General features: G+C 34.6%; 1 protein-coding gene across 1 annotated transcript; it reads left to right on the forward strand.

Annotated features, from left to right (window-relative positions):
* Positions 1–14,073: 14,073 nt before the first annotated feature.
* LOC143228244 (histone H4) lies at positions 14,074–15,259 on the forward strand. The gene is made up of 3 exons (XM_076459534.1): positions 14,074–14,231; positions 14,521–14,702; positions 15,046–15,259. Exons 2-3 carry the CDS (start codon positions 14,523–14,525, stop codon positions 15,175–15,177), a joined length of 312 nt encoding a protein of 103 aa, XP_076315649.1. The 5' UTR covers positions 14,074–14,231; positions 14,521–14,522; the 3' UTR covers positions 15,178–15,259.
* The last annotated feature ends 764 nt before the right edge of the window (positions 15,260–16,023 follow it).

A 16,023-nucleotide genomic window follows, 5' to 3' on the forward strand; every position in this document is an offset into this window, starting at 1 on the left:
GGATTGACCGTAATATTATACGCCCCCACGGCTGGGAGGGCGAGCATGGTTTGTGCAACGGGGATTCGAACCCGCGACCCTCGGATTACGAGTCGAACGCCTTAACCCATCTGGCCATGCCGGGCCATGATTAAATATGAGTGACATTAAGTTCAAGTACTTGTAGACGTAAAGTCAGCATTTTAAATATTAAAATCAAGAAACAATTTCACAAACACGAAGATCAATAAGTTAACGTGAAGTAAACATGAAACAACAACGACCAAATTACCAATAACGTTAGCCTCAGAATTAAAGGCTAATTAATTATCAAAGCATCAGTGAAGAAACCAAACCACCATACGTGACTAAACGCTACAAGTGCGAAATTTCATGTTTTATGACCTTTCGTAGGTAGAAAGTAGCTATTCAATGTAGCAAAAATAAAGTTAAATTTACAATTTCAAGTCAAATTTAAAAGTAGAGATATGGTTTTTGACCTTGAATATGAGGTCAGTATAACGAATATAACAAAATTGGTTGGACGAGTTATTATTTTCACACCAACTCTAATATTTTCAAACTTTTGTTTTGAAGAAAACAACAACAAAAAGACAACATTTGCGTCATTCGGTCCACGATTAAACTCTATATTACATTAGAATAATTTTATATTACATTAGAATAATTTGTTTCGCTTCAGTAATTACAAAACACTGCTGCTTGCTGACTGGACCTAAACCACATTACTGCCTAGTTTGAGGTACCATTGACACAAGTACACGTGGTACGGTAATTCGGATTGGTGGTATGAAGCTTAAAATATCTCTCTTGGAAACAAAAGCAACAGTCTTGACCCAATTTCAACAAACGTAGTGACAGAGCAAGCGGAAATGATTAATCGACTAATTGTTGCCTGTGACGAGTCAGCTAAGCCTGTATCACAGCATGTTCAACATATGACCGTACAATAGGCCTGGTTTTCGTCATTTAGAAACATTTACGGTTAGTTAACCATTTATCTACGGTGTTCACGTCATAATGAAAGTAGAAATGATACGATTTCTTCTACTACTTACTACGTGCCAATACAGCGGAAAAAATTAAAGAGATTTAAAACGTTTTTAATGAATGAATAAACTCATATTTTTATAGTAACAATTATAAAAGTAGACTAAATTCTTTACACTCTTTCCCGGTTTGAACTGTGAACTTCCAACAATTTGCTCCCCAGTGGAACAGCGGCATGTCTGCGGACTCACACCGCTGGAAACCGAGTTTCGATACCCGTGGTGGGCAGAGCACGTACAGCTCATTGTGTAGCTTTGTGCTTATTTCCGAAACAAATAGTCCAACAATGAAAAATTCATGTTCCTTTATATATTAAGTCCTTACTGAAGATAGTGCAATATTTGATAGACACAAATGCGTAGGTTACTAATAATACGATTAAAAACGTATTATGTGTAAACATGACAATAATTCGTTAAAATTAGTCTAGAAACTGGTTACAAAGTAGTGTTACACGGTGAAACACAGCTCTTGCTCAAAAACAAAAGGGATATAGATAGTTTCTCTATAACAGTAAGTATTCATACAAAAATATATATCCAAGGGTGACACCAAGTCTATGAAAAATTTAACCATATAATGCTCGTTTTTTCTTCAGTGTACCCTAATTTGTTTTTAAAAAACGAACTTACAGATATATGTACAAAACATTGTGCGTGTACTTGAAATCAAGTTATATGAGTATAAAACACCGTATGTGTGGTTAAAATCATGTTATTACTGAATTCGGAAAAAATGGAGCTCATTTCAATAAACCTGCAGTTAACTTTTGGTCTTTATAAGTTAAACAATAAAACAGCATGGAAATAATGAGCTAATCGCAAGAGTGACGTTCTTCCTGTTCTGAGGTATATGTTTAATAGCTAATTGGTTACAAACACATGACGTAATACATCCTGATACAAATCACCGGTTATAATTAGCTAATGTCGTGTCGAACGTGAACTGTTACCGAGCTGGAATTTAATATTTTTAAATCTTTGTGTCAGTCAATTTGTCTCTATTTAGAACTTAAAGAAAGCTGTATAGTATTAATTCGAATCGTGTAGCTTTGACATAGCTAAAAATCTTACATTTCTTATATAATGTACTGTTGTTTCGAAGAACAACCAAACCATACCAATCATACGACACAATTTTTACCATTTGTCTTTACGTAATTGTGTGTACATAGGATTAAAGTGTATTCGTGCATACATATTCCGATTTATATATGTTACTGTATTTCTGTGGTAGGATCAAACTTTTCTTTCTTTCTCATGTATGTGTTTGTATCTCAGATCATTCTTGTTCATTGTTTCTCGTACATATTCATATTTCAGATCATCTTTATCTCTATCTCTCTCATGTTATGTTTATACCTCACATGTTTATATCCCTATCTCCATCTGTCTCATGTCATGTTTATACCACATATGTTTATATCCTTATCTCCATCTGTTTCATATCATGTGTATACCTCATATGTTTATATCCTTATCTCCATCTGTTTCATATCATGTTTGTACTAGAGATTAAACATTTTATTGTGTTCCTCGTGTATATCTTAGATTAGATATTTCTCTGTTTTACTCATATACGTATGTCTGAGATTAACCATTTTCCCTCGTTTATTCATTTATATGTATATACCAAATATAAACTTCCCTTCCTTTTCTTCATTTTATAAATACATAAAAAGATCAAAAATGTTTCATGCGTGTAACAAGGATTAAACATGTCAATGTGTTTATTATGTATATATATATATATATATATATATGCGTGTTTATATAGAGATAAATATTTGTCTGTCTTCCACATGTGGGAAAGTTCACCAGGAATCGAACCTTTCCTTACGTCGAATTGTGGAGTTTGTCACAGCACCTCTCAGTATCTTATCATAGTATTTTTGTGTATAATGAATAGTCGTTCCTTTATCGATTCGGAACCACGTCGACCTTGGTAACGATTAGACACGATGTCTCGGCTATTATGGTAAAATATTTCTATTCAGAAATTGTTCATAATTACCAATAATAATAATGATAACATAAAATATCTTTAACCATCATGTAAGCAATTACTGAATGCCAGAGGTACGAATCGCTGGAAACAAAACTGTTGTGTAAATGTTTCCTTGACAATGGATGAAATTATGTGATAAAAATATGAAAAAAAGCTGGAAACCTCCTGCAGTTTATATTTACAAATAGCATGAAAAACTGAAAAATATGGTGGAAAGAAGAAGAGGAAGATATTTTACATTTTGAAAACTTTTAATACACAATGAATACTAGTTTGTTCAAAAATATGTTTTATTAATTTACATTACATTCATCTGCTAAAAACGTACCATACAAATAAAAACAAACTTATTTTCTTTCTGGTTGATTAAAAAACGCAACTGATACAATATTTTAAAGTATAATTTTATTTTATTATTTAGATTAAATTTATGTTTTAATTGACTTACAATGTTGTTAAGTGAAGCTGAAAATTAAAACGAGAAAGTCCGCCTGCCACTTCACAGTTTGTTTCTGAAAGCTTCAACGTACAGAGCAATGAAGAAAGATGCGTGTGTGCCATAATGACGGTTTTTGTTTCACTACGAATTCAACATTCAAGTCAGTTTTTTAAATTAACAAATAATAACGAGTTCACTTTTGAAAGGTCCGGCACTTGACTCGTAATCTGAAGGTCGCGGGTTCGAATGCCCGTCGCACCAAACATGCTCGCCCTTTCAGTCATGGGAGCGTCATAACGTTACGTTTATCCCACTATTCGTTGGTAAAGGAGTAACTTAAGAGTTGGCGGGTGGGTGGTGATGACTAGCTGCATTTCCTCAATCTTATACTGCTAAAATAGGGACAACTATACCAGAGAGCCCTCGTGTAACCTTGCGCGAAATTCAAAACAAACCAATCAATACAGGCCATTTCTTTAAATTAAAAAATAGTAACGGAAATTTCAAAGTGTCGCTATTTGGTGGCGACGTCTAGTGGCATAAAATAGCAATTTTAATAGCTAAGAGCAGGTAAACGTTACTGCAAATAACCGCGAAGGCAATATCTTGAAATATCATTGTCATTTGTAATTTTTTTTTCAATAATATATCTATTAGCCCTAAAATGTGCTTGTATATAAATAATCATGCATTCAAACTAAATTCAAAGCTGCCAAGCAATGATAATTTATTGTAAGTTAATAATCAAATGTTTTTTGTTTTTTTTTTGTAAGCTCGTAGGTCTCTGCAGCACTATATATTTCACGTTTTGCACATACATAACACATCATATCACAGCCTGTCAGAGAAATTTCGGGACCTGGTGCAACCCTCCTTTCCCACACACCCTATTCCCGTATGCTTCCTATCAGCCAAAATGTTGGCACAATTTTTCTCTCCCTTAAAGTTTACTTTTCCAAATCTAATTTTCTTGTTTTCTGAATAAGTATTTTCCCATTCTACCCTACACTTATCCCTATCATTGAAATACACCGAAAAAAATGTTAATTCTTTGGGTTCTGTGATGCATGATACCATAGTTCTTTCAATCTTCGTCAGACATGATGAAATACAATTTTTTAATCAAGTGTAAGACACTATCAAAGCATATGTATATGTATCTCTTGCTCTCTTTTTATTTTACTCTTTTTCTTTCCTTTTTAGAGTTACCCCTCGGTTCTTTGCCCGGAGATCCCACCTTCATCTTCCAACGGGCCTTACTTTAGGTTTCAGTCACAGTTCTCTGTAATTTTGAAATACTGACTGAAGGAAAAGCAGTTAATAAGTAACACTATCTGCTAGAAGTCCGATTTTGACCCAAAAAACGAATTAAGTGTAATTCGTGTAATACATCTATATCTGAAAGTGTGGAGCGTGTTCGAGGGCGTCGTAAAGTCTTTGCAATATGCAGTTTAGGGAGCTAAACACTGAGGTCTCGCCCGGTCCTGAAAGTATTTTTATGTTATACACTTATTAAGAACATTTGTATTTATGTGTTTTTACTCCACGTAGATGAAAAGTGCAAAAAGGCAGTACTTAAAACAGTACAAAATTGATATTACGCGTAAAGAGAAAATAAAAGAGCGGTAAAAGTGACGGTACGCACTGATTGTGATAAATATTGCTGAAAGGAATGATATTCTACAAGGATATAAAGTTATAAACCTTGATACAATACAACTGTAAAGTTAGGGGCACATAAACTGCTCCGATCTATAAAACTTTTTTACAAATATTTAATCAAAATCAATTTACAAAACGATATAACATCAAAAAGGTTGTATTTCATCACAATAACAATGTATTTGTGGGCCAGGTGTTGCTTAGGGTTAGTGTGCTAAGACTGTGAATTCGAGGGCTCATGGTGCATGTCCTACTACTAAGAAGACACGTTCCAAAGGTTAGGGAAATGGGTGGGTTATAAGTGTGACGGTTAGACAAGAGCAGATCAAGAATTGACTGTAAGTGTCGTTGATTAGCGGCCTTCCCCTTAAATAATCAGGCAGTTTAAAATTACGGACTATTAGGAGAAGATAACATTTGTGTAGCTATACAACAAAATTCGAAACAAGCAAAATTGATGTGAGGGTAAATTATTGACAACTTTTTTGTTGTACATTTAATACGCACATCAGACTAAAACATCATAATACACTACAAAATAAAATGATAATAATCCAGGCGTTGCGCAATTGAGTGAGGGGAAAACAACTTTACTGTAATTAAAAATAGCATTGTAAACAAAGCGAAACTTATGAATGTTGTTTTTATACATCTGTACTAGATTACCGAACTACCGACACTTAATTCTGGTTAAAATTTTCAAAGGTTTTCCTTTTATGTGTTCCATGTTATATCCAGGATTATAACTTTATACTTATAGCCTTATAGGAGACACAACATAAAACGAAAATGACAGATCGCACGTTTAGGTTAGCAAAGTAAAACATCACTCGTCATCTTTTACAGATTACGAAAAATAACACGATTTAATTTATTGAGAAGAAAAAGACTGTGTGTGTTTTCTAATAACAAAGTCACATCGGGCTATCTGCTGAGTCCACCGAATGTTTGAAAATAGATAAAGGTAAACTGTATAAATAAATATAATTAATAACATTCAAAAAATAATAATAAGAAAAACAAGAACTGAAAGATCTGCATGTGAATCATGGAAATTTTGTGATTCAAATAAAGCTTAAAGGACATAATCTAATAATTATTTTATAATTTTACTCGAAGAAATTAAAATGAAACTAACAAGACTTAACGACGGCAGTAATTAACCGAACACACTTCAAATATGTATGATGAAACTACCTAACATAGAATAAATAAACTCATTTTAATTGACTCACTTGAAGAATAAATGGCCCGGCATGACCAAGTGTGTTAAGGCGTTTGACTCGTAATTCGAGGGTCGCAGGTTCGAATCCCGGTTGCACCAAACATGCTCGCCCTTTAGGCCGTGAGGACGTTATTATGTGAAGGTCAATCCCACTATTCGTTGGTAAAAGAGTAGTCCAAGAGTTGGCGGTGATGACTAGCTGCCTTCCCTCTAGTCTTACATTACTAAATTAAGGACAGCTAGCGCAGATAGCTCTCGAGTAATTTTGCGCGAAATTCAAAACAAATGAACAATAAATGATCTAATAAGTCTTAATAAGCTGACCATATTCCTTGTATAAATTAAGCATAAACTAATAAGTCTTAATAAGCTAACCATATTCCTTGTATAAATTAAGCATAAACTAATAAGTCTTAATAAGCTAACCATATTCCTTGTATAAATTAAGCATAAACTAATAAGTCTTAACAGACCTAGTTAAATACCCTTACTTGCAGAAATAACGGTGAAAGTAATAAGGTTTAAAACGCTTAGTTAAATAACCTTACATACGGAAATTACGATGAAACTAATAACGCTTAATGGGTTAAGTTAAGTTATACAGGCTTTGTTACGCATTATAATTTATGATTTAAATAGCCGGAAATTTTAATTTAGAGGTTAATTGAATATCAATATGTATTAAAGTTATGAAATTTGCCTACAAGATTGTTACACACAATTTTATTTCGTAACACAAATACATTTTAATAAAAAAATAACAGTTCATGTATAATAACGGTTATTACAAATAATGATTTATATACAAAAGTTTTACAAACTGACAAACGATACTGAGTCTTCTATCTGGTCTGTAATTGAATTTTTATCGACGATTCCTGAACATTGAATTATATGTTGATATTGCTACACTTTGTTTAATGGCTAACCTCACGCCGTTTACAAGGTGACTTTTCTCCCGACGAAGATAGCTGATGTGCCTCTAGATATGCTAATGTCCGAAGTTAATTCACTCAAGTTAAACTGTTAGCAGTGTTCGAAATCTTCCTGGTCAAATATCTGTAGTTTCCCTACTCGTTTATCACAATTACATCTTCCGAGGTTTATAGTATATCAACTGCAGCAAGCCAACACTACACATATTATACTGTTTTCCGCGCGTTGCGATTTATAACTTTTAGGGCAAAGTTGTAGAAAATTGAGTAGATCCAACAATACTGGTATTTATGTAGATATACACTGCTGGCCAAAATCTTAAGGCCAATGAACATAAAGACAAAATGTGCAATATGCAGTGTTAGACTCAACTACTTATTTGAGTAGAGCTTTAAAAAATGAAAATAAGAGAAGGGAAAATAAAATAAAAAAAACTTTTTTAGCATTTAATAAAGAAAATGTGAACACTATGAAATTAGCCTAAATGCTAGCTGGTCAAAAGTTTAAGACCATACCAAAAAGAAGTCTTAAACAGGGTAGGAAATGCCCAACACGGCTGTCATTGCGAATAACTGCAAACATTCGCTTCAGCATGGTCGATATAAGCATTTGCAGAAGGCTGGCTGGAATGTTATTCCAAGTGGTGAAGATGGCTTCACGAAGATCATGCACTGTTTGGAATTGACGTTCATTTCTAAAGACTTTCCTTGCCATCCACTCCCAAACATTTTCAATGGGGTTCAGTTCGGACGAACGCGCTCAATGGTCCAAGAGAATCACATTATTCGCCATGAAAAAGTCCTTTGTCCTGCGGGCATTGTGGATTGCAGCGTTGTCCTGCTGAAAGATCCAGTCATTTCCACAAGCGAGGGCCTTCAGTCAATAAGGATGCTTTCTCCAACATGCCAATGTAGCCAGCTGCTGTTTGACGCCCCTGTATAACCTAAAGCTCCATTGTTTCATGGAAGGAGAAAGCACTCCAGATCATGATGGAACCTCCTCAACTGTGTCGTGTAGAAAATGTCTCCGATGGGATATCTTTATCGTGCCAGTAACATTGGAAGCCATCTGGACCATCCAGGTTAAATTTTTTCTCATCAGAGAACAAAACCTTCGTCCACTTTTCTACGTTCCATGTTTGGTGCTTCTCAGCAAAGTTTGATCGAGCTGTTTCGTGGTGTGGAAGGAAGCGTGGCCTCTGAAGACGTTTACGGTTTTTTAAAGCCTTTCTCTCATAGGTACCGTCTTATTGTTCTTGAGCTGCATTCTGCGTCCGTAAGGGCCTTAATCTGGTTTGACGATCGGCTGGTGTCTTGTTGGACAAACTGTCGAATCCTCCTGCTCAATGCCGGCGAAATTTTCTTGGGCCGACCACTTTAAATTCGCGTTCCGTATGCCTCAGGGTCTTTTAAGAAATTTACAACAGCAGTTTTACTACGCCCAATCTCACCAGCGATGGCACGTTGAGAGAGACCTTGCTTTTGCAGCTCGATAATTCTGCCACGTTCAAACTGTCAACTTTTTAGCCTTTGCTATGTTTTTATCCAATGTAACACAGGAGATGTCAGTAGAAGATGTTGACAACGCTAATGCTTGAACACAAATGACTAAATTCGTTACGTGTTTACCGATTAACGCTTCGTTTCAGTATGGTCTTAAACTTTTGACCAGCTAGTATTTAGGCTAATTTCATAGTGTTCACATTTTTCCTATTAAATGCTGAAAACGTTTTTTATTTTTATTTTCCCTTTTCTTATTTTCATCTTTCGAAGCTCTACTCAAATAAGTAGTTGAGTCTAAAAACGCAAAATGCATATTTTTTCTTTATGTTCATTGGCCTTAAGATTTTGGCCAGCAGTGTATATATATATATTGTTGATTCTTATACTCGAGAATCTTCTACAAATTTAGAGAATAGGCGGGACTTTCGCAATACACATTTAACAATATAAGTTACAAGCATTTATAAACATATATTAAACTAAAAAATACATAGATATTAGAATAAATACATATTAGTTAATCTAAAAGTGAAACTAATAAAGCTTAATAGAAATGTATTCTCAAAGCGGCTGGCATGGGTATTAAAACTTTAATTAAAATAAAGTATAGAACAACATTTTGACCTTCTTAGGTCGTCTTCAAGTTAATCTGATCGTCATCACGAAAAGCTTAATAGACCTAGTCAAATAGCTTTCACGCAGGGGATACTGCCGAGTTTTCTTTGCTCTGGTGCAGGTGAACAAACAGATAAGTCTGCGTAAGTAGCTTTACTTGTAGAAATTAAAGTTAAACTAATAATGTTTAACAGACTTTGTTAGCTAAAACAGCAAATTACTTGAAGTAGTACGAAGTATATTTTGGAAAGATTGTTTATGGTGCAAACAATGTTGCCAATTCTCTCCGGTACTGAGTACCGCAACTTATTTTTTAAGGTGGTACTAGTAGGAGGACTTATGTGAGCTACTTTTTCGAATACGGGTGAGATCTATTGCTCTGTCAGAAAGTATTTATTCATTGACACTAAAGCTGTCGTTTTGGTTTTTACGTTTACAGGTAGATTTTGTTTTCTGCTCCCCAGTAGCATAGCTGTATGTTTGAGGACTTACACCTTGAAAAACCGGGTTTTGATATCTGTGGTGGGCAGAGAACAGATAGCCCCTTATGTAGCTTTATGCTTAATTCTAAACAAACAGATTTTTTTTTGTTTTTAAAAAAACAGGCCCAGTTCACCCAGCTCGGTACCCCTCCTCTTTTTTTTTCCTAGGGTATAACGCACCTGGGCCCGGCTTTGAAGAGGGACTGGGAATTATTGTAAAAAATTCCTAAAATAATGTAACTTTGGTTTTAATAACATAATATATTGTATATATAAATAATTGTAATGCAGCATTTTCTCTTATCGTAAGTTGAGAATGCTACTTTTCCCTAATTATTAAATAACACTAACTGTTTAAGACTGTTGTTACTCTGAACTTCATAAAAATTAAAACAGTATTAGTGTATTCGGACACGAAGTAATTGGATTGAAACAGTTTTATATTATTATTAGAATGATATAAGTTAATTTGCTATATCTTAATTAAATAATTTAGAGCAATTGCTACTTAAAAGCTCCTGACTAACACAAAGAAAGGTAGAATGTTGGGAAACACAGAGAGACAAATAGACAATAAATACGAGGAACTCAGTTACGAGGAGGCTGAATATAGCAAGTAAGTTTAGAGATCTCTAAGAGAACAAAATGTAAATATAAGTGCTATTGTAGGGAAAGTCAGACTCTTGAGAAAGATTCAGAGCCATACAGCCCTACAGAAGAGCTAATCATGTTTTAGAATTAGAAGCAGTCCTAGCAATAAAACAACACCCTGGACTTTTACTGTCGGAGTCACTGTATGCCAGAAGACATCGTATTGATGTCAAACAGAGAAGAGGAAGAACAATTGCCAACAGAATTGGCGCAAACTGTAATTCCAAACCTACCGATGTACCTTATGAAATAAGACCCACAAAAGTTGGAAAGCGCAAACTAAATATTTTCCACATCTGCATAGGATGGAAGACATTTCTCAGAATCTTATTATTTTCGAGTGATGATAAACAAGAAGTTACTCTTATAGAAGTTGCTTATTTACTTTATTTATTAATCTTTGTTGGAAAAAGTCAAATACGTTCCATGTTTAGACAGTACATACGAATTGATTATGAATTCTTAATCACACAAGTACACGAGAATGGTAATAAATTCCCTCTGGTTTATCCCACTCATTGTTATCCAATATACAACTGGACAGACTAAAAATTGCGAAAACCGATTTCCCTCAAGATGTCGTAAGTGAGCTCGAACTCGCAACCTTCCAACCATCACTTCAAAACATTACTTACTGGACTGCTTTTCTATTCTGCTTAATGTTGTATGTAAGAGGTTTACTTATAGCTACAATTTAGAAAGTTCTCTGGAAAATTCAGTGGACGTTTTTTTTCAGTAGAGGGGTTTAGAAGAGAGTCTAAAATACAGAGAAACAGAAGACAACGTTCTCGAAACAAAGAGAGAAAAGGAGTGTAAATACTCCAATATGGTGCTGTAGAGAATCTTAGACTACGTGTTATTTTTGTTGAGAGAACCTTTCATTCAGAGTTTCAGTTGAATAGCTGGAGGCTTAAGAAACAGCGCTTTTCTTGGGTTCTTTACACTTTGGAGAAATATGACAAGGTGTTGGAAAACACTTGCTTGGAATTATTACTTCTGTCAATGAAACTCTTATCTTTCACCCTAAGCCAACGTGAGTTTATTAAGCTGTTTGATGATACAACTATAAGCACCTTAATTGACTAAGTTCTCTACAGCTGGAATAGATTCCATTCTATGTCACACATAGAACGAACGTCAGCTATTTTAAGGTATGCATATGCTTAATCTCACACAAAGAAAGGTGGTGTAGAATAAAGGTTTTTACAGTTTGTTATGGATAATTATTCCACAGGAGAAAATATATTTAGTTTGTTAGTACAAATACTTAAAATACTTTACTATGAGAGTCAAACTTATAACGAAGATTAGATTTGCATGGGGGGTACAAGGCATATTTCGGGTATTAATTCGTGAATATCTTTACTGCTACAAGGAAACCACTCATTTAACTTGCTCATTTAAACAGTTGTAGTTTCATCTGTAGAATGCAGAAACTTATTTTGTGTTGAAGCGGCTATGTGTCTCATTTTCATGATTAACAAACCTGTATTTAATGGTATTTTCAAATGCACTTATTACCCTCAAAGGTAATCAGCTAGGTTCCGTATGATAATAACAAGTGCACCAGCAAATGTTACAGAGTTAAACTGTATTCTCCGACTTTTTATTATGCTATGAAGAATGGAAAAGACTAGAAACAGTGTATTGCAGTGTGAACAACCTTTACTTGGTGCATTAAATAATAAAAATGAATGTATTAATTAAAGACAGCACCTTTATTAAGACTCCAAATATCACTATGAATAAGAATATTTTGTTGAACACTGGAGCAAAATCTTTCCTAGTGTGAGAAAATATGCATGGAACAATGGCGCCATTCTTGTCAGGATGCATGTGCCACTCATGACACTGTTGAACATTCCTATCAAACAATAAAGGAGGTTGTAACATCAAAGCATTTCCTGACTCACCAGTGACAAATATCACTGTCTACTTTTGTCCCCCGCTGGTACAGCGGTAAGTCTACGGATTTACAACGCTAAAATCAGGGGTTCGATTCCTCTCGGTGGACTCAGCAGATAGTCCGATGTGGCTTTGCTACAAGAAAACACACACAAACTGTCTACTTTTACGTAGTATTTCCTACTTTACAAAAATCTTTCCCACGAGAAGGTGCACGTGATACCATAGACAAATGATCCAAAACAAAAGGTTAGTGTTAAAAGAAACTTAGCTGCTTTCTTGACCAATATTCTTTATTAAAAGTAAATACACTCTAATTACTAAAAATGCAAACATTTTTTACATTAGATAAAAATGTAGAAAACACGTAGTATGCCCTCATATTATAATTTAAAACTGTTGAAGCACAAGATGCTACAAGTGAGAAGTAAAAGCTTTTAGATATCTGAATTTACTTTTTGATTTACCACATTGAAAATATAAAGCTTTTACTTGTAGTTATTATAGTGCATAATGGGCTTTTAAAAATCAATAACATTAATAATCTACTTAAGTTAAGCACGTGTTTTTGGATAGCGTGGTAAACGTCGTTGATTTATTTGAACAATGGGATATTAACAATACTGTAAGAAGAATGAATGAAACTAAGAAAACTGCTGAAGGACAAAAGGTAAGTGGTGTCTTTAAAACAAAAAGATGATAAATGTTCTGGTAATTGTAATGGAAACCTGGAAGATGGTTACACTGTAGTGTTATGGTAATTCTGAAGATATCAGTGTTCAACTGCAAACACCTTTCAGGTGTAACAACGTTTGCATTCTTGATGAATTTTGGTCACTTTCTCAAGACAACCCTCAGCAGTTTGTAAAGTAAATTGCAACAGACGTTATGTCAGTTTCATCACATTTTCTTAGCTTGCTCCAGCAAGTGTTATCTTATGTGAACATACCAATGGATATTCTTCATGTACTTATAAGCTAGCTTATTAGATATGTTCCCAAGCACAATAACTGCTCTGCACGTGTTTCTAATCCTTCTTTTGATCGACAACAGCTGATAGATCGTTCAGGAAAGATCAATTTACGAGGAAAGATTACGTAATATACAAACGTGTTAATTGAGATGGACATTGCTAAGAAGTGTAGTTTTGACAACGTAATTGGGTACACTAACTACTAGCCCATCAAGAGAAGTTCTGTTACCAATATAAGAGGGATCTATCTCTGCTGACAAGTCCCATCACTTTTTCTTTTCGTTTTTTTTCAGAGATTTAGTTTCAAACTCTTCGTGTGGCTCCTACACCTGTAGTTTTATTGTACCCATCATCGCAACTGTCATGTTCAAATACTGCAGTTATGTAACAACAGGGAGATAGCTGACCTACTTTTGTTTGACGAGGGCACGACTTATTTTTTTCCAGTTCAAAATGAAGAAGATCGGTCGTAATACCGTCTTTATTACAACTTCTAACTCCATTGTTTACTGTTACTAAAAGCTGGTGAAGTAATACATCAGAAACACAAGGGTGAAGATTTCAAAATATCTGATTTTCTTTTAAGCCAACCTCCCCTTTCCGAGTTTTCTGCTTTCAAGCAGTCTTAATACGAAATATTCTGATTGGTTTATAAAATTTATAACGTAAAAGGAAATTTACAGTTCAGTAGGAAACCGATAAAAGGCATGGAATGGATGGTCAAAATACGATGTGGTGATACAAAGTTTGTTGATATTTTGTCTGATTGTTGGGATTTTTAACGGTATGTACTTTTTATTTATTTTTGTAATAAGTGCTTTTATAATTCCCACCGCAACGCATGTTGATATTATATTTAATTATTATGGAAAGTTATTTAAATGTTTTGTTTTCTCTTTATTACTTGTGTATTTTGAATAGGATTACCTGTTTGTTATCTGAAACTTAATTGTCTTTAGAACTCTGATTAGTGTTCCCCCCCCCTCGCATAAAAATATTAATGCTATCCTTTATATTTTTTAAAATCTTTTTATATATGCTCCTTTAAAATAGCATTTCTGTTTTTAATGTAGGGATGTCTGGCCGAGGTAAAGGTGGAAAAGGCCTAGGGAAAGGAGGAGCTAAAAGGCACCGGAAAGTTCTAAGAGACAACATTCAGGGAATCACCAAACCGGCTATACGACGTCTTGCTCGACGAGGTGGAGTAAAGCGTATTTCGGGCCTAATTTACGAAGAAACAAGAGGAGTCCTTAAGGTGATAAATTATCTTCTATAATCTTAAGTTGTTTCTAATTTTTAGCCCATGCGGAGGGAGAAGTCTTCCCTCTAGTCCTTAAAACTAGGAGGAAACGATCAACTGTCTTGTAGCTGTCTACTTGGCAAAGCTTTCCGTAAATCTCCTCTTGAGTAAAAACTGTCTACTGAATGTCCAGTTTCGTTTAAACTTGGTTTTAATTACAACAAACTCTTCGTCTTAGTGCGATTTTTCTAAACTTTAAAACTCTTGATATTAACTACTCTACTTAATTTGTTTTTTAGTCGCAATTATTAGTTCGTTATTGCATACCAAAAGTTAATTTAATTTTTAATAACCCTAGATATTTTTGGAGAACGTCATCAGAGACGCTGTTACGTATACAGAACATGCAAAAAGAAAAACTGTGACAGCGATGGACGTAGTCTACGCCCTCAAGCGGCAAGGGCGAACGTTATACGGATTTGGTGGCTGAGATCTTTGTACCACGGTCTGTTTTTAACGTGTATTAATTATTTTTTTTTTATGAATACTTTAAATAAAGTTTATGCAACACACATAGTACACTTAATCTCTAAACGTATCTGACATCAGTTGAGTTAGAAAATGAATGTTAAAACTTTTTTATTTTTATAGTTTGAAAAATTATAATTGAACTTGCAATATCACAAGTTTTAAATTTTGTAACGTCAGATTCGTTTTATAAAAGAAGCCACCCCCATTGGTGATTATCATGCTTATCAAAAACAAAGGGAAGGAAGGAGGATGTCATATTTATATATATATATAAATAAAAGGGGAGTAAATGTACATTGTATTTTACTTCCCTTTTATTCATTTATTACACATTGTTTTTCAAGCATCCAAAAAATCTACGACGTAATATTTAAAAGAAATATGACACAGTGCAAAGTCATTTAGAAGTGCTTTTACATGATACGCTGGTTCACTTACTTTCTTCAGTAGGTTGCTGTATATTAATAGTTAATCATGTTTGCTACATTTTAACTTCCCATAACTCAAGGGCACTTGTCAAAAGATGATGCTTTTTTTCTGGGGTGGCCTGGCATGACCAAGTGGTTAAGGCGTTCGACTAGTAATCTGAGGGTCGTGGGTTTGAATGCCCGTCGTACCAAACACGCTCGTCCTTTCAGCCGTAGGGGCGTTATAATGTAACGGTCAATCCCACTATTCGTTTGTAAAGGAGTAGCCCAAGAGTTGGCGGTGGATGGTGGTGATGACTATTTGCCTTCCCTCTAGTCTTACACTGCTAAATTAGGGACGGCTAATGCAGATAGCCCTCGTCTGGCTTGGAACGAAA

The sequence above is a fragment of the Tachypleus tridentatus genome, chromosome 10, assembly GCF_004210375.1.
Source record: "Tachypleus tridentatus isolate NWPU-2018 chromosome 10, ASM421037v1, whole genome shotgun sequence".
Lineage (NCBI taxonomy): Eukaryota > Metazoa > Arthropoda > Merostomata > Xiphosura > Limulidae > Tachypleus > Tachypleus tridentatus.